General features: G+C 35.2%; 2 protein-coding genes across 2 annotated transcripts; one reads left to right on the top strand and one right to left on the bottom strand.

Annotated features, from left to right (window-relative positions):
- The first annotated feature begins 883 nt into the window (after positions 1–883).
- On the top strand, positions 884–1822 carry LOC107287606 (olfactory receptor 6F1-like). The gene has a single exon (XM_015816128.1). The coding sequence runs from the start codon at positions 884–886 to the stop codon at positions 1820–1822; it is 939 nt and encodes a 312-aa protein (XP_015671614.1).
- An 11785-nt stretch (positions 1823–13607) lies between these two features.
- LOC107287605 (olfactory receptor 6F1-like) lies at positions 13608–14549 on the bottom strand. The gene has a single exon (XM_015816127.1). It carries the CDS (start codon positions 14547–14549, stop codon positions 13608–13610), a length of 942 nt encoding a protein of 313 aa, XP_015671613.1.
- Between the last annotated feature and the right edge of the window lie 4764 nt (positions 14550–19313).

The following is a 19313-nucleotide window of genomic DNA, read 5'->3' as shown; positions in this document are numbered from 1 at the left end:
ATATATATATATATATATATATATATATATATATATATATATACACACACACACACACACACCTCTCAACATATCCTGCAGTAAAATGTATATATATGTATATTTTTAAAATACAACAAAGTGATCACCAGGAAGTATAAAACAATACAGTTTTAATAAATAAAACCAAGCTTTCGATGGCCTAAAACTGCCATCATCGTCAGGGTATAATCAGGATTGTGGGAGAGCTTGCTTATAAATACAGTCATGTCTGCGCACGGCTCCTAGATCTCGTGACAGGTCCCGGCCGGCCAATCTTGGCCTCATCTGCAAACTGAGTTAAAGGAGGTAAGAAACTACAAAAATACCAATGCTTGAATATGGGATATTATTAAAATATCTTCTTCAGTTTTGGAAGGCAAAGATCCAATTGTTTCATATTCAGAAAAGTCATGACATTTTATTGCAGGATATGTTGAGAGGGTTTTATATATATACGTATACATTTTATTATATTTTCAGGTTTTGTTGCATTTTCCCAAATAAGACAGAACTATGATAAGTAAGAGAATTTCACATAACTTGGTTGATAAATATATTAACAATCATTTTCCTTTTAATGAAAAGTCTTTCATCAGCTTTCATTTCAAACCATGCCATATAGCAAATATTACTCTGTTGATATTTCTAAAAATCATTTTGCTATTGCTCATAAAAATATCAAAGTCACTAATACAAATCATGATATATTAAGAGATTTAAAAATGAAAGGAGCAGAAAAAATGTAATATTGTAAAATAATTCATATTGTTGGTGCAGATGCTATAGCATAAATAAAGATTAGTACTGTTACATTTCAGTGAAATCTTCTGCTCATAAATTTGGCATTTTTTTCCCATTTCAGATGGAGGAGCTCAACCATGGACAACTAAATACCACAAGGGTTACAGAATTTATTCTTCTTGGCTTTCCTGGCTCACCACATTTTCAGCTCTCCATCTTCATATTTTTTTTAAATATATACATTCTGACCATCTTAGGGAATCTCTCCATCATCCTTCTCATAATAACATATCAACAACTCCACACTCCCATGTACATTTTCCTTTACAATCTTGCTTTTTTGGAAATATGGTTCATAACAGCCTCTGTCCCTAAGATCCTTGCCATCCTTCTGGGGGGAAGCAGAAGTATCTCTTTCTCTGGCTGCATTCTGCAGTTATATTTCATGTTTTCTTTTGGATGCACTGAACATTTTTTGATAGCTACAATGGCTTATGACAGATATTTGGCCATATGTTATCCTTTGCATTACAGCACCATCATGACTATCAACCTATCTTTTAAGGTAGCTCTTGGATGTTGGCTGGGGAGCTTCCTTCTTATTTGCATACCTGTATACATGGTTACAACATTGTCCTTCTGCGGGCCCAATGTGATCAATAATTTCTATTGTAACCTTGATTCTTGTATCATACTCTCATGTACAAATACACGTTTCATTGAGATAACATTTTTTTTCATGGCTATTATTGTCATTGTAGGCTCCTGTATGATGACCCTTCTTTCCTATATGTACATTATTTCCACAATCCTACGCATTCCTTCCACCAAAGGTCGACAAAAAGCTTTTTCCACATGTTCTTCACACCTTGCTGTTGTGATCATTTGGTATGGCTCCACCATATTCCTCTTTGTAAAGCCTTCTAAAGAGATTTCTTTACAAAAAAACAAGTTAGTAAGTGTCTTCAGTGTAATTTTGGTCCCACTTCTGAACCCTTTTATTTATACATTAAGAAACAAGGACATCAGGGATATTTTGAAGAATGTATTTTGCAGGTGATTGACCAATTATAGATTGATGTAAAAGACTCAAAAATATTTAAGCAATGTTGAATTTCAACTCTTACAGGTGGCAGGAACAGTGTTCCCACCCTAGCCACATTCTCCAGAACTGTTTCAGTGAAGCTGCATTGTTGATCTCCTCATTTTGGAGTGATTCTGGAAGATACATCACAATGTTTGACAATGCAGACTGGTATGCCCAATACTGGTAACTTTGGGTACTTTTCTTTCCATTTTTCAATGATATGCTAAGAAAGTTTAATGTTCTCCAAATAATAAAGGGGGAAATGCAAATCAGTGGAAAACTAAATGTATCTCTATGGCCAGAGATGTTCATTGATGAGAACTTCACTCAGAAGATTGAGAAGGAGCACTACTAGGAAAATTTGTTACTGAGATATACCAGACATTTTGTATGAAGGTAAGATAAACTTAATAATGTTTTTATATATAATACTTCTTCTAGACATATCTTCTTAAATTTTACAGTTCTTTGGTATTTGTAGTTTCTTAATCAGACTTTTTTTTTCTGAAGCTGGCACAATTACTCAAATAAGCAAATGATTGGAGAAGACATTCCTGACATTAATTTGATCTACTGTAACTCCTTCCTTTGAATGATTAATTTTTCTCTACCTTTCTTTTAGCTTCACCAAATCCTATCTATTGGGGAAAGGTGAATCATTGGGATTCTGAAGAGTAGCATAAAGAAGAAAAAAATTCTTCCCTGAACTTCTGCCAAATTTGGTAATATTGGTATGAAGATGTATTGTGTGTACACCCACAACGGATTTTCATGTTAGAATTTAAATTTGTTTGGTGTTGAGTGTCTTGCTACCAATGTGTTTGCTCAAAAGAGCATTAATCCAAAGTACAGCTATACCTACTTTGAAACTGTACCCTCACTTTACATATCATTCATGCCTTCCCTCGCAAGCTAGATTTTCCATAAATTGCAATTCTCTTCTAGAAGCAAATTACACTAGAATCATCTTACTCACATTTCACTTAACAAATTATTTTTTTCAATCCTTAATATGGACTCCCCAAAATTAATGCAAAGGAAGAATGTCAATACATATTAAAAAAATGTCTGTCTGTCTGTCTATCTATCTATCTATTATATTTGTTTACTGTCTGTCTCACCATGAGGTGACCCTAGGAGGCTGATAACATTAAAAAGAATAAAATTGTACAAAAACATGTATATAATAAGAATAAAAACACCATCAAACTACAAATTATTCGCTATAATTAAAAGATAGGGAGGAAAGGAGTAGGAAAGAGCACAGTGGTTAGAATGCAATATTGCAGGGTAATTCTGTTGACTGCCAGGAGTTCTATTCTGACCAGCTCAAAGTTGACTCAGCCTTCCATCCTTCTGAGGTCGGTAAAATGAGGACCCAGATTATTGGGGGCAATATGCTGACTCTGTAAACTGCTTAGAAAGGTCTGTAAAGTGATATATAAGTCTAAGTGTATTGCTATAAGTAGGGGGGAAAGTGAGAACTGTTGTTAATCTATCAATCAGTCCCCTAGCGGAGCCCCAGGCCAGTTGGCAAAGTCAGGTCTTTAAGCTCTTTCAGAAGGCCAGGAGGGTGGGAACTGATCTCATTCCAGAGAGCAATGTGTTCAAAAGGGCAGGACTGAATTTATCTTGGCGCTAAGTATGAATTAGGCAATTCACCCAAAAAGTAGCTTCATTTTTCTCTCTATGGTATTGGATTGTTTTGTTTGACCAAAGCCAGCCCTGACTGATGTAAAGCAAATCATAAATATTCTGATACTATGTAATGTCAAAACTTAGTCTAGTAAAGATACTGAGCATTTGAATGTATCAGGTTAAATGTTTTTGCAGGATTCCATCTGAATCGGTCATGGGAACCAGAGATTTAGTCTTCCAAGCTTTTAGATTTGTGCTGAAGCTCCATGTTATGGAGGTAGAGAGAAGATTCCCACACCCATGTCACTTATCCTCTTGTTTTTTACTGTTCATGAAAACTTTTGTAATTTTAATTGTTTTGTTTTATCTTTTTTATTATGCCACTGTAACAATCAGATGAGCAGCGTATAAATTTAAGAAATAAAGAAGGCATCAGGATTGGTTGTTGTTGTTTTGATTTGATTTATGTGTGCATACTTGTCTGTTTTGTGGGTATGTTCCCCCCCCCAGAATCAATCATATGCAGTGTTTCGCAAGACAAAGAAACTTTATTTTAAAATACTATGATGGGTGGGCAGGATTAATTTTTCTGGAATATCTGTTAAATATGCAAATACATAACTATGATAATTCATGTAAATCACAGTGTATAAAATAAATCACTCATTATTGTTCAGTATACAATGCAATGAATATAAGAGAACATCTTTTTTAAATAGAAAAAATTAGGTAAATTAAATAATAATATTGAAGTGAAATTATAAACAGAGAAGTAACAGACAATTAATCTTAAAAATTATACAGGGAAGATGTTCTTTTCTGAACTCCTCTTCATTTATGCAACTTTCCTTCTATAATGTATGACTTACTCTTGAAAAATTCCAGATTGCAACAACACAAATATTTAACCCTAATTTAACCCAAAGAGATAAAGTATCAGTTTTGGAGCCATATTTAAATAAAAGAAAAGATCTACACTCTACATATTGTTTGTCTTTAGCTGGAGGCTAAAACTTATGAAGAACAGTTTCAGGAATTAGATATGTCTGGTTTAGTGAAAAAAAGGACTAGGGGTGTCATGATAGCAGTATTCCAATATCTAAGGGACTGCACAAAGCACTTGAAGGCAGACAAGAAGCAATGGATGGAAACTAATCAAGGAGAGAACCAACCTAGAACTAAGGAGAAATTTCTGACAGTCAGAACAATTAATCAGTGAAATGACTTGCCTCCAGAAATTGTGGGTGCTCCAATACTGGAGGTTTTTAACAAGAGATTAGACAATAATTTGTCTGAAATTGTATATGGTTTCCTACCTGAACAAGGGGTTGGACTATAAGTCCTTCAAGCTCTTTTCCAACTCTATTATTTTGTTATTCTGAATTCTGAAAGCAAAAGAATAGTGTTTGACACAGTTTTCTGTTCACAACTTGAAGGAATATGAGCTATAATCTGTCAGTTTCCACAGTTCTCAATATATACGGTAGCTCCTTCAAGTTGCAAAAGTGTTTATTTTCCCAACTTGGATCCCTTTTAACTATTGTTAAAAAGGATTCCATCTTTCATTTTTTGCCTTTAGGGTTCAGGGTCATTCTTTTGATCCCCTGTAACCAGCTGTTAATACAGGCAGCTCTTGAGTCACTTAGCGATCTTTTGAATTTATGACGAACTCCCTCAAAATGTACTTAGGACTTGGTTCTGAAGTTCTGACTCTGCCTGCCCCATGGTGATGTGATCAGTTTTCTGGCACTTTCCAACTAGCCCACATTTATGGCACTTTGCAGTCTCCTGCAGTTACATAACATCTTTGCCAAAAACAGGCAAAGTTTGCCATTTAGTTGGCAAAAATGCCACATAATGAACAATGGGTTCACTTAATGATTGCAGTATTCGCTTAACTACTGTGTTTCCCCGAGAGTAAGACCTACCCTGAAAATAAGTCCTAAGTTGATTTTTCAGGGTGGGCCTAATATAAGCTCTAGCCCAAAAATAAACTCTAGTTTTGGAGTGAGGTGCACACCTAAAAATCAAGCTGAGGTGGGAGGGTGGAGCTTACCATTGCATCCAGGCTTCCCATGGATTGACACTTGCCTCGCTGGCCACTTCTTCAATGGCCGAAGGAGCAGCTTCATTCTGCAGCTAAGAATGGAGCTCTGGCCTATATTTTGCAGTCAGAGGTCTTTCCAGAAGGCCTCTGCAGCCGAGAAGCAACTATGGCTTCAATCCGTAGCTCAGTCCTTGGCTGCAGAGGCTTTCTGGAAGGGTCTATGACAACTTGTCATAGCCAACTCACCACGGGCAACTCATCATAGCCAACTCACCACGACCAACTCACTCCTGGACAATTCGCTATGGCTAACTCACTGTGGGACAACTCATTGCAAGACAAAAGTTACACTAATATCAAAGAAATTATGAAAAAGAATCATTAAAGAAAGGATGCAAAAGGAAGGACAGAATAATATGTGAATAGTATAAAAATTAAAATATTTTAAAATTTATTTTAAATAATTAAATAGAATTGTTAAATTGTCCTCAGTGAGTTGTCTCATGGTGAGTTGGCCATAGCGAGTTGTCCCGTGGTGAGTTGGCTGTGTGTAGTTGGCTGTGGTGAGTTGGTTTTGGCAAGTTGGCCACAGTGAGTTGGCTGTGGCAAGTTGTCCCATTCCCTTCTGGGGGTCTCTAACTGTAAAATGCAGGCCGGAGCTCTATTCTCAGCTGCAGAATGAAGCTGCTCCTTCAACCACAGAAAAAGTGGGTGGGGCTGTTGGTGCCACCACCACGAGTTAAGTAGAAAAGGCACACCCCCCAAATAAGACCTGGTGCCTCTTTTGGAGGCAAAAAGAAAATAAGACCGGGTATTATTTTAGGGAACGCACAGTACCATAGCTGTTGCTTTACAAATACATCATTTGCTAGCGATCACTACAAAAAAGGTAATAAAATCAGGTCAGTCACATGATGACCCACCTAATTCAAGAACTACTGTAGTAAAGAATAGTACAACTATACTTTATGGGAAGATAGATAGTGGGGACACAGAAAACAAAGCAAGTGCACTCAACAAATTAGGAAATGTGACAGATAATGAATACTTAACTTTATGTCTGTCTCTGTGTGTGTCTGTCTATCTGTTTGTGTGTGTGTGTGCTTGTGTATATGTTTGTATGATTATGTGTGTGTATATGCCCCACATGGTTGAAGTCACTTTGGAATCTCTGAATCTCTTTTCCTCTGTTTTATCACAGCATTTTATATATGCATATACATATGCCTATACATATATGTTTGTGTGTGTATTAGTGTATACTAAGCATTTAGATTCACAAGAATTCCCCACCTCTTTCTCTGCTTAATAGCTGTCCCTTCCTGTGGAAGGATTGAGCTTGTTCACTCCCAGAAGATCTGTGAGATGTGGAATCGAGTAACTGAATGCAGAAATTCATAAGTAATTGAAGAAGCAACATCACTGAGAATATTCAACAGCATAATTCACACAAAAAGATGTAGTGGCTAAAATGTTGGATTGCAGCCAAATAGATTTGGGTTCAAGATACAGGAACTAATTGAGTAATTTTGAGCTGGTCTCATTCTCTCAGTCCAGTTTACCTTACAGGATAAGGTAAGGGAGAAGTGAGACAAGGTTTTGTACAGTGTGTGTGTGTGTGTGTGTGTGTGTGTGTGTTTAGTTAATTCAATCATCTTAAAAAAATTCATAAACTTTTTTTTAATGAAAACATTAGTCATAAAAATCCTTGAATATTAAAAATTCAACTTTTCATTGTTGGAAAGATTAGTTGCACCTGCTCAAATTATTATAATATTTCTGGTGCCAAAGGGGGAAAAAATCTAAAGAATATCTACATCTGTGCAGATTTCAAGATGATGCTAACCAGTTTCATTACTAGGAAAATTAAACACAAATACACATTTCTTTGTCTACAAGAAAGATTTTTTCCCCATTTTTAAAGTACACTCAGACTTTTTACCTATTGCTACAGAAATAAATGAATTCCTGAAGTAAAATGATTCTTTGCTTTAAAGTTCACGGATAGCCCACTTTTGGTGTTTCCGGGTTTTCCTTTAAGGCTGTTTCATTTAGCAGCTTCTTTCTGCCCAGATTCAGCATTTTCTCTCTTTCCTAAAAGAGAAAGAGATTATGATATTTTCTCGATGAGAAAGTGCATATCTGAGTCCCAAATCTCCAGTCTGGCATGAAACCTACATTTACAACAACAGGGGACAGGAATTAAAAATCTCATCCAAATGTTTTCTAAATAAAAGCAGAGCAGAACAAGATTTTTTTCTTTTTTTTTCTGTAATGCTTGGCTTTCTTTTTTTCTTTATTGTAGTTTTTATTTTCTGTTAGTTTTTATGTTTCAATTTAAAAGAGAACATCATAGCAGAAGTAGATGTATTGCAGAGACTTAGTGCACCCATTTTCACACTTAATATTTTTTTTCTATCAATTTCACATGAGCCATTTCACAGCTGGGGAAATAAGAGAAACCTGGCCAAAAACAAAAAAACAAAAACAAAAAACCCCTCTCTCAGTGCTTAGAACATTTATCTTAAAATATCTTCTTGCTTACATTAATTCTAGGAAAAATAATATGAGTTTACAAGCTCAAGCTTAAAGTATTCCCATTAGGTCTCAATAAGCTTGCTTTATTGTGTGCAGGCAGTATTGGGGCTTCTTGGTTACTGCAGTCAAAACTGTGGGGCTTAACAATTCTATTTACTTCATGGTATTTAATGGAGGGGTGTCAATTGACTAGTCAAGGAGGCAGCATCACTGTTTTCTCCCTTTGCTCTGAGGAAAAAGCTGATTACCTTGTCAAAACATATAGAACATCTGTGCTTATAACCTACAGCCCAGAACAACCTTTTCAATGATGAACTGATTCATATTGAAAACATTTTTTTCATGCATGCACATCTGGTTCTTTTTTCTCTAATGAACTTGATTAATTTTGCATATCTTGGATTATAATCCATATCTGGAGAACTTTAGGGCAGAGCTAAAGTAGACTATAACTCCAGCTATCTGATATATTTAGTTACAGAATTTGAAAATCAGGCTTCCAAATCATTTTTAAATTGCCACTGTACTGTACTCTTTTCAAAAGTGTTTCTAAGTTAACTGTCAATGTTTTCTTTGAACTATAATTGCTTATCTAGGGAATGAACCCAATTGTATAAATATGTGCATTGCCACCTACAGCCTCCCAACTTTTTCTCATTTATTTGCACTCAAAAAATGTGGATTTTTTTTGGCAATTAACAAAAGTAAATTTTAGTTTCAGATTGAAAGGTTCACCTTAGCAGCAGCACAGTAATTTTGGCCCTCCTCCTCCACTTGCCCTTCCTTCTCCTCCTTCTTCCTCTCAGCACAACAGTGCAATAGCAAATGCATCCACAGTGGGATCATCATTTGTATTTTTCATGGTGTGTGGATTTAATCTTGCTATAGAAATGTATTAGGATAGGATGGATAAATATTACTCCAAAATCATTAATAGTGTATCACAAAAAAGTAAAGCCTTCCAGGGACATTTGTTTGAATATGTATCTGTTTGAATGTTTAAATCAATTACAAATGAGCTCAGCTATCAATTGCTTGAGTCTGTACTAGAAATAATAGGTTTTATGCTTGTGCTTTTTGATAATAATAATAATAATAATAATAATAATAATAATAATAATAATAATAATAATAATAATAATAATAATAATAATAATAATAATAATAATAATAATAATATCTGGTGAAAATGGGTTACAGGGCTCTCGACTGTTGGCTGAGCAACCAGGGCCAGCAGCTGCAGAACTACTGGAACTACCGTCGCAAATACACAGTGATTGAAAACAAAGAAATAATGATCTCTTACTACAGATCAAGTCCAACAAGAAGAGGATATCTAAAACGAATGCACCAGTTCTGGAAAGAACAACATCCAGAATCAGAAATAACAGAACAGAGACTAGCAGATCAACGCCAATTTATAATACAAAATAAAGTATTCACAGAAACAGAATTGGAAGGACTGCAAAGGTTTACCCAGGGCAAAGAAATCAAAGCCTTGCCAGAAGTAATTCAGAATGTAGAGGCAAACCAGGGGGGGTTGGCAGTGAAAGAATCCAGCAGAGATATACAACTGTTCTCATTTGGAAACCAGGCACCTCTTCCTCAGGAAGAACAAAACCCTCTAACTAAAGAAATAAAAGAATTGAAACAAAGAATAACTGAGCATCTAGAACAGCACAGAAACAACAGAATAAGGCTGCCTGCATTGAAGCTTGTTCCAGCTAGCACAAACATTAAAAGATGCAAAAACTGCAATATCAAGTATAAGCACCAATTCACTGCAAGAAACAAACCAACTAATTTACAGCACAGCTGCAGTTATAACTGAATACCTGGGATGCAAAATCAACAAAGAAGAAAAACAAATAAACAGTGCACCACAAAAATGGAAGGTTAGACTAGAAAATAAGATCAGCAAGTTAAGATCACATGCAAGCAAGCTAGAACAGATGAAAGAAAAGAAGCTGAAGAACAAGAAGACCACAGAATACCTAATCAAGAAATACCACTTAGAAACAAGGAAGATCAAGGAAGCACTGGAAATAATAAAGCAGCAAATAACAGCTATAGCCAGGAAAATCAATAGATACGAAACTCGAATTGGAAATTATAGGCAGAACCTCCAATTTCAATCCAATCAGAAATGTTTTTACAAATCCATCAATGGAGAAACTGCAATGAATCAGTCAGTATCTGACAAGGAAGAAACAGTGCAGTTCTGGAAGCAGATATGGGATAACCCAAAGAAATTACAACAAAGATGTGGCTTGGTTAAAAGAGGTGGATGCAAATAAACAGGAGTTGAAATGAAAGAACTGGTAATAACAACAAAAATGGTAGAAAAAAGAGCAGGGAAGATAAAAAATTGGTCAGCACAAGGTGAAGATGAACTGCATGGGTTTTGGTTGAAACATCTAACTATTATATACCCACTCATTGCCAAGCAGTTCAACAATATACTACAAGGAAGAGAAATTGAAAAGTGGCTAACAACTTGGAAAACCTACCTAATAATGAAAAATCCAGCAAAGGGGGCAACACTAGGCAACTACAGGCCAATTACTTGCTTACCAACAACTTTCAAATTGGCTAACTAGTATGGTAGCTGATGCAGTATAACAGCATCTAGTTGAAAACAATCTCTTTCCACCTGAGCAGAAAAGAAACCACCCCAATGATCTTGGAAAACTGCAAGAAAAGGAAGACCAACCTGAATGTGCCATGGATTGACTACAAAAAGGCATTTGACTCTCTGCCCCTTGACTGGATAATCAAGTGCCTAGAAATAACAGGAGTCAGTAGAAACATCTAGAAATTTGTGCAAAGATCGATGGCAGAATGGAAGACACAGTTGCAGATCAATGGTGAGAGACTGGGAGAAGTTAATATCAAGATAGGAATATTTCAAGGAGATTCATTATCACCACTACTATTTGTTATTTCCTCTGTCAACAATACTGAATAACTCAGGACATGGCTATCAAACATCAAAAACATCTGCCAGGCTATCCCACTTCCTTTACGTGGACGATCTAAAGCTATATGGAAAAACATCATCTGAAAAAGAATCGCTGCTCAACACTGTTCATATATATAGCCAAGATATTGCAATGGAGTTTGGCTTGGACAAATGTGCCATACTTACTATCAAACAAGGAAAAATAGTGAAAACTGAAGGAATCAAGATGCCCCATGAAAATAACATTCAGGGTCTGGATGAGGAAGATTACTACAAATACTTGGGTATCCTTCAAGCTGACAACATCAAGCATACTGAAGTCAAAAAAAGATTAGAGATGAATACATCAAGAGAGTGAAAAAGATCTTAAAGTCCAAACTCAATGGAGGAAATACCAAGAAGGCAATCAACATCTGGGCAATTCCAGTCATTAGATACACAGCTGGAATCGTGGACTGGACTCAAGCAGAACTAAAAGCAATGGATTAGGAAGGCCAGAAAAATAATGACAATGAATCATGCCCTTCTTTCACGTAGTGACATTGACAGACTCTATCTACCAAGGCAAATAGGTGGGCGTGGAATGCTGCAAATACATCAGGTAGTTGAAGAAGAAGAAAATGGCTTTGGAAGAATATCTGAAGGACAGAGATGCACTGAAATTAGTATACCAGGAAGACTTACTGACTACTGGAAAGACCAAACTGGCCTACAAGAAAAACCAAATGAAGAACAGAATAAAGGCATGGGAAGACAAAGCATTACATGGCCAGTACATTAAAAAAAATAGCTGGGAAAGCAGATAATAAGAAGACCTGGCAATTCCTAAGAGCAAGAAAGTTGAAGAAAGAGACCGAGGGACTACTTCTGGCTGCACAAGACCAAGCCTTAAGGACAAATACATACAAAGTCAAAATTGAGAAGACAGCAACAGACAGTAAGTGCCGCCTATGCAAAGAAGCTGAAGAAACAGTGGACCACCTGGTAAGCTGCTGCAAGAAGATCACACAGACTGACTACAAGCAGCGGCATGACAAAGTAGCAACAATGGTGCATTGAAAGATCTGCAAGACATATCATTTGCCTGTAAGCAAGAACTGGTGGGATCATAAAATAGAGAAAGTCATAGAAAATGATAAAATTAAACTGCTCTGGGACTTCAGAATTCAAATAGACAAGCACCTGCAACATAACACCCCAGACTTAACAATTGTTGATAAAAAAGACAAAAAAGTCTGGATAGTACACATGGTAGTGCCTGGAGACAGCAGAATAGATGAGAAAGAACTGGAGAAGATAACAAAATACAAAGACCTACAAATAGAAATAGAAGGACTGTGGCAAAGGCAAGCAAGGGTGGTACCAATAATAATAGGTGCCTTGGGTGCAATCCCAAAACAACTGGAGCACCACTTGAACACCATTGGCATTGACAAATTCGTCAGTAGTCAATTGCAAAAGGCGGCCTTACTAGGAACTGCTTCCATCCTGCGACGATATCTATAATACCATCAAACGTCCACATCTGCCTATCCCAGGTCCTTGGGAAGGATTCGATAGGTAGACAAAAATGCCAAATCTAGTCTGAACATCTGGCTGACTGTGCGATGATTAATAATAATAATAATAATAATAATAATAATAATAATAATAATAATAATAATAATAATAATAATAATAATAATAATAATAATAATAATAATAATAAAGTTGGAAGGGACCTTGGAGGTCATCTAGTCCAACCCCCTGCTCAGACAGGAAACCCTATACCATTTCAGACAAATGGCTGTCCACTCTCTTCTAAAAAACTTCCAGTGTTGGAGAATTCACCACTTCTGGAGGCAGGTTGTTCCACTGGTTAATTGTTCTAATTGTCAGGAAGTTTCTCCTTAGTTCTAGGTTGCTTCTCTCCTTGATTAGTTTCCATCTGTTGCTTCTTGTCCTGCCTTCAGGCGCTTTGGAGAATAGCTTGACTCCCTCTTCTTTGTGGCCCCTAAATGGCCCCTTTCTTTATCATCTCAAATTACTGTATAATTCCTTAGATAAAATTTTCTGTTACTTTCTGTACTTTGCATTTGATATTCAACTTATTTCTTTATGTAATTTTTCATGTGTATCTTACTGAATTGGCTTATTCACCATGCAGTAAATGATATCCTACTGAATTGGCATATTCATCATGTAGTATGTCAATTGGAAAGGTGAAAGGAAGAAGAGTATGAGAAAGCAAATGAAATGGCAAAAAATGAAAATGAAAGAGCAAAATACTAATGGTCTGAAAAGTACTTATCTCTCTTTCAGGGTAACTATAATTAGTGAAGGAGAGGCGTAAATGAAAGTGCATGTTAAACACAAATAAAGAACTAGGAATTAAACAACAGAAAATGCCTTATTTTTCCAATGTAACTACAAAAATACCAATGCCTGAGTGTTCATTGTTCCTTTGGATATCTTAGTGAAGTTACATAAATATACAAACTTATAAATTTCAAGGCACACAATAGATTGTCTTTTTAAAAAAACTGTTCATACTAAAACCTATTTTTTTATAACCAACAAATAGATATTCTTCTTTAATGCCAATGCAATGAATGTCTAAATGCATCCTTTACGTCTTTGTTCCTTAGCGTGTAAATAAAGGGATTCAGCAAGGGAGTTACAACTGTGTTCAAAATGTTCACTAATTTGGTCATTTCTAAAGAGGTCCATTTAGAAGGCTTAACAAAGAGAAAAATAGTGGAACCATACCAAATGATGACAACAGCAAGATGGGAGGAGCATGTAGAAAATGCTTTTTGCTGCCCTTTGGCTGAAGGAATACATAGGATGGTAGAAATGATATAAATGTATGAAAGTAGAGTTATGACACAGGATCCTAATATAACAAAGATGGATATAATAAAGGCTGCCATTTCAACATCATAGGTGCTGCTGCAAGCCAGAACTATCCAGGAATCAATATTGCAATAGAAGTGATTGATCACATTGGGTCCACAGAAGGTCAACTTTGAAATTAGAAAAGCTGGCACAGAAATAATGATGAATCCACAGATCCAAGAGCTAGCTGCTAGCATGCTACACAAATGGAAGTCCATGATAGTGGTGTAATGCAATGGATAACATACAGCCAAATATCGATCGTAAGCCATGACAGATAGCAGGAAGTATTCTGTGCAACCGAAGGCAAAAACAAAGTACATCTGCAGAATGCACCCAATGAAAGATATGGTTCTATTCCATCCAAGAATGGTGGCAAGTGTCTTTGGAACAGAGGCAGTTGTATACCACATTTCCAGAAAAGAGAGATTGCAAAGGAAGAAGTACATGGGAGTATGGAGACGTTGATTTGCAGTTACGATAATGATAATGGCAACATTTCCTAAAACTGTTAGAGTGTACATGATAAAAAAGATTATAAAGATGAACATTTTTAGATAATGAGATCCAGGGAAGCCAAGAAGAATGAATTCTATAACTTTTGATTCATTTTGGGCTCCTTCATTGGTCTTTTCCATTTGTCCTCTATTTGTCTTTGCTGAAAGTGTAGAAAAAACATACTAACTGAATTCAGGCTTTCATTCTTTGTGATCTCTGAGGTCCCTTTTAGCCCTATGATTCCATGTTATATATTCTATACTTAAAACATCAATTTTTCATTATTTTTATTTTCCCTAAGTTTGATTTCACCTACATAAGATTATAATTATAAAATCCTTTTAAAAATAAAAAAAAAACCTCTTTCTTGAATTTGAATACTGGGATCACATTCAGCCTTCCTCTCTGATAGCTTCCCAAAGATATTATGCAGGTACTTCTACCATCTGAAATAAAACTTTTACCTAGGGCAAATTCTCCATTCTAAAATGATTTTTTCACTTATATTCTCCCACTGTCTGATGTCCTCAATCACAATTTTGATCTTCAGTCATTAAATTGCAAATCTTACAGACAAAACTTGTTGCATGGCAACAGACATGCATATGTATATATGTGTTATTGTGTGTTAGTATGTCTGTATATATACCCTTTTACTATTGCTTTACAATTTATGGTGGAAGGCACTTTGAAAAGTTTGTATCCACTACATTGTAGAATAAATTTGAGACAAATAATAAATTACGAAATATAGAGTATTTTCTTGTTTTAAAGCTATATCTATAATGTAGTCGGAATTGGAAATCATGAAATAATACATATTTGGTTAATTCTAATATATTATTTTTATCTCTTTCCATCCAAACTGAGCTCCAAAAGAATAAAAAGAAAATTTAAATGTTTTTAAGTATGCCTTCTGGTATTGTCTAATATTATTTTTAATTATTATTTATATTAGAATGTACCAGGTGTTAATATGTTTTGACAAAGAAAGTATGTTGAACAGGCAATTTTGGAAGAAAACATGAATATAAAGTTGAAATTTTCTAAACTTGTATTCAGTGACCTAAAAAACAAAGACCACTACCAAAATATTTGCTACTTGGGTTTTTAATCTGAAATGCACTTGCACTTCTATTTTGATAATTTGCAATTCCTCTTTGATGTAATAATTATTCATATTTCTTTCTTTATATAAAAATGTGACAGAATAAATAGCGATAGCAAGATAGAAATATATAAATAAACTTACACTTTTCAAATATCGCAAATACATTATTTTTTCATGATTCCTATGCCAAAACCATATTACAGTTTGCAACTAAAATCTAATTTGAATGAATAATATATATTTTCTTTTGTTAGCATTGGAAAGAATCCCAAAGGTCAAATGTTTTCTTGCTCAACCTTCTCAATGGATTTATATTGATATTTCCCTCAAGATCACTCAGTAGAAGAAGTTTCACAGAAATGAAAGAAAGCATCATCAGATTAGACAAGACATATGGGACCTATTAGTTTTGATTTAAAATTGGTGATTCATTTAATTTTGTACTGGACCATTATCAATATAAATTATTTTGACCAAAATCCACACTTTACCTTTGAGTTGTGTCTCCTGGAGCCAGACTCTGCACAGGGAGAAATCCATGTTAAATCTGTAGTATCCAGAATCGTATATCAAGGCTACTCACACTACATCTGCAAATTTATTTATTTATTTATTTATTTGTTTGTTTGTTTGTATGTTTGTTTGTTTGTTTATTTATTTATTTATTTATATTTGGTTCATATATGGTAGCTTTGGGACATGTATTAGATGACAGTAATAGAAAGGAAAATTATAGGTGTATTATATCAATTTCAATTATTACATTCCTTCAACATAGAATCATGAGATGTAAAGTGGCCATTTTGGGAGAGACCAATAAATAAAACTGCCAAGAGTTGGGATTTAAATGTCCACAATTAGTAAAGGCCTAACAACAGACTCCTCCACAAAATGTCTTCTAAATTTCAAATAAAAAGATGGATGAAAACCAGCTATATAACCTCAGTTTATAAAATAGGAAATGAAGAGCTACTGTATGTGTGAGAGAAATGAACAATATGTAAACATTTGGAGGTAGAAGTCAAAATCTCTACAGCTTACTATTAATATGTGAACAAGGTGGAAACCAATAAGCACATTGCATTAAGAATTCTGGAACCCACTGATATATTTTAAGAATCACATAGTTAGAAATAATAACATAAGAAGAGTATCATTTATTGCAGTAACATGCATAATTTGCAGAAAATAGATCAAACCACATCATGAGTATAAAGATTTATCTCAAGCCAAAAACCCACATGCATGCATTCATTTTTCTTCTTTTTTGTTCTATGGTACATAATAACTATATCAAAGACATTGAAACACAACATCAAGATATTGCACAGCAAATAACAAAATAATGCACAGCAACTGAGTTTTCTCTGTTTGCATATTAAGTAAGATGATCTTCACATCTGCACTGATTCACAAGTTTGTACAGATAACAAACTTTTAAAACAGTTTACATCATTGTGCTTTGTATTGAATTACTGCATGATTTCTTTTGCTTCTTAGAAAGAAAGCTCCCTCTTCTTTTTATATATAGTCTCATCAAAATTCAGTATCAGAGTTTGGTAACTTATAAAAACACATGTTAACAAGTCCAATGCTATGGCAGTCAAAGTCCAAGACTTGAACAGGTCCATAAGTAAGCCCATCATCAACTGCAATGCTTTGAGTCGCTTGTGTGTTTAAATTACCCTTTATGCTTATAAAAGTATTGGTCCGGAGCACTGTAGTCTGTTGTTAAACATTGTATTGTAGAATATTGATGCTTCAAGAGAGAATCTTCTTGCACCTCAACAGTGCAAGCAGAATCAAAGAAAATGTTAATGTCCAGAGTTTAAATATTGGACATTGATATTTTCAGCTGCAGAAGGAAATACATTTAGATGTCAAATAGATCAACAGACAGATCTAGATTTAGATATATGAAATATATCAACAATTTCAAAGATCCTGGAGCACTGGGGAACTACCAGAGAACTGGAAAAGAGCTGATGTAGTTCCCATCTTCAAAAAAGGGAAAAAAATGGATCCAGGAAATTATAGACCTATCAGCCTGACCTCAATACCTGGGAAGATTCTGGAAAAGATAATCAAACAATGAATCAGCGAACACCTAGAGGCAAACAAAGTCATTACTAAAAGCCAACATGGGTTTGTCAAAAACAGATCATGCCAGACAAATCTTATTGCATTCTTTGACCAAGTGAAAAAATTAGTGGACCAGAGGAATGCTGTGGATATAATTTACTTGGACTTCACTAAGGCATTTGATAAAGTAGATCACAACCTACTACTTGATAAGATAGAAAAATGTGGGTTAGACAGAAGCATCACCACCAGATGGATTCATAGCTGGATGACCAGCCATACTCAGCATGTGGTCCTCAGTGGAACTGCATCTACATGGAGGGAAGTTTGTAGTGGGGTGCCCCAGGACTCTGTTCTGGGCCCAGTACTCATCAACATCTTCATCAATGATTGGATGAGGGGATAGATGGGGAACTCATCAAATTTTCAGATGACACCAAGCTGGCAGGAATAGCCAACACTCCAGAAGACAGGTTTAAGATACAGAAGGATCTTGATAGACTTGAACACTATCTAACAAAATGAAATTCAATGGTGAAAAAAAGTAAGGTTCTACATTTAGGAAAGAAAAACCAGATGCAAAGGTATAGTATAGGGGGTACCTTGCTCAATAGTAGTAACTGTGAGAGGGATTATGGAGTCCTAGTGGACAATCACTTAAATATGAACCAGCAGTGTGCTGCAGCTGCCAAAAAAGCCAACACAGGCTGCATTAACAGAGGGATAGAATCAAGATCACGTGAAGTGTTAATACCACTTTACAATGCCTTGGTAAGACCACACTTGGAATACTGCATCCAGTTTTGGTCACCATGATGTAAAAAAGATGTTGAGACTCTAGAAAGAGTACAGAGAAGGGCAACAAAGATGATTAGGGGACTGGAGGCTAAAGCATATAAGGAACGGCTGCTGGAATTGGGTATGTCTAGTTTAATGAAGAGAAGGACGAGGGGTGACATGATAGCAGTGTTCCAATATCTCAGGGGCTGCCACAAAGAAGAGGAAGTCAAGCTATTCTCCAAAGCACCTGAAGGCAAGACAAGAAGCAATGGATTGAAACTAACCAAAATGAGAAGTAACTTAGTGCAATGACTTACATATCACCAAATAGAAATCATGTAACATGACAATGGTGGGAAGAATTCAATCGTTCCCACATTATACAAAACATATTACTATATGATGCATTTTGTCAATTAAATAGTTTCTTGATTTCTAAATAAATCTGTTAGCAACTTGGGAAGTGAGGTTTGAAATATATTCTACTTCAAGGAATAAAAAGGCAACTATTTGTCCCATGCAATCTGAAAGGAAAAATGAAATAGAATAAGTGGATTTAAAAAAAAATCATAATTATTAGCTGTGATTATGAAAGACAAAATACATTTTACAATTCTTATTTATCAGCTCTTCAAATTTATAGTTTTGTTCTGTCTGGTCACTTAATTCTGTTATCTAGCTTCTTCCATTTATTTCTATAAATTGGATTTTTCTAATGTCATCATTTTTTTTTTATTATTATTATTATTAATTTAATTTATATACCGCCCTTCTCCCGCAGGACTCAGGGCGGTGCACAGCATATTAAAACAAGTACAAATACAAAATACAAAAATATAGACCCCTATAAAACCAAATTAAAAACCAAATATTAGAAGCTGTTATTCCTATTAAAATTATTCTTAAAATCATCCCTAAGTAAAATCCTCCC

Source organism: Protobothrops mucrosquamatus, unplaced genomic scaffold, assembly GCF_001527695.2.
Source record: "Protobothrops mucrosquamatus isolate PMUCROS unplaced genomic scaffold, P.Mucros_1.0 scaffold400, whole genome shotgun sequence".
Taxonomy (NCBI): Eukaryota; Metazoa; Chordata; class Lepidosauria; order Squamata; family Viperidae; genus Protobothrops; species Protobothrops mucrosquamatus.
This window is presented reverse-complemented; position numbering and strand designations above follow the sequence as displayed.

What these genes read in the sequence shown, in the direction of transcription:
- LOC107287606 (XM_015816128.1), top strand. Translation starts at nt 884, where the DNA reads ATGGAGGAGCTCAACCATGGACAACTAAATACCACAAGGGTTACAGAA.
- LOC107287605 (XM_015816127.1), bottom strand. Translation starts at nt 14,549, where the DNA reads ATGGAAAAGACCAATGAAGGAGCCCAAAATGAATCAAAAGTTATAGAA.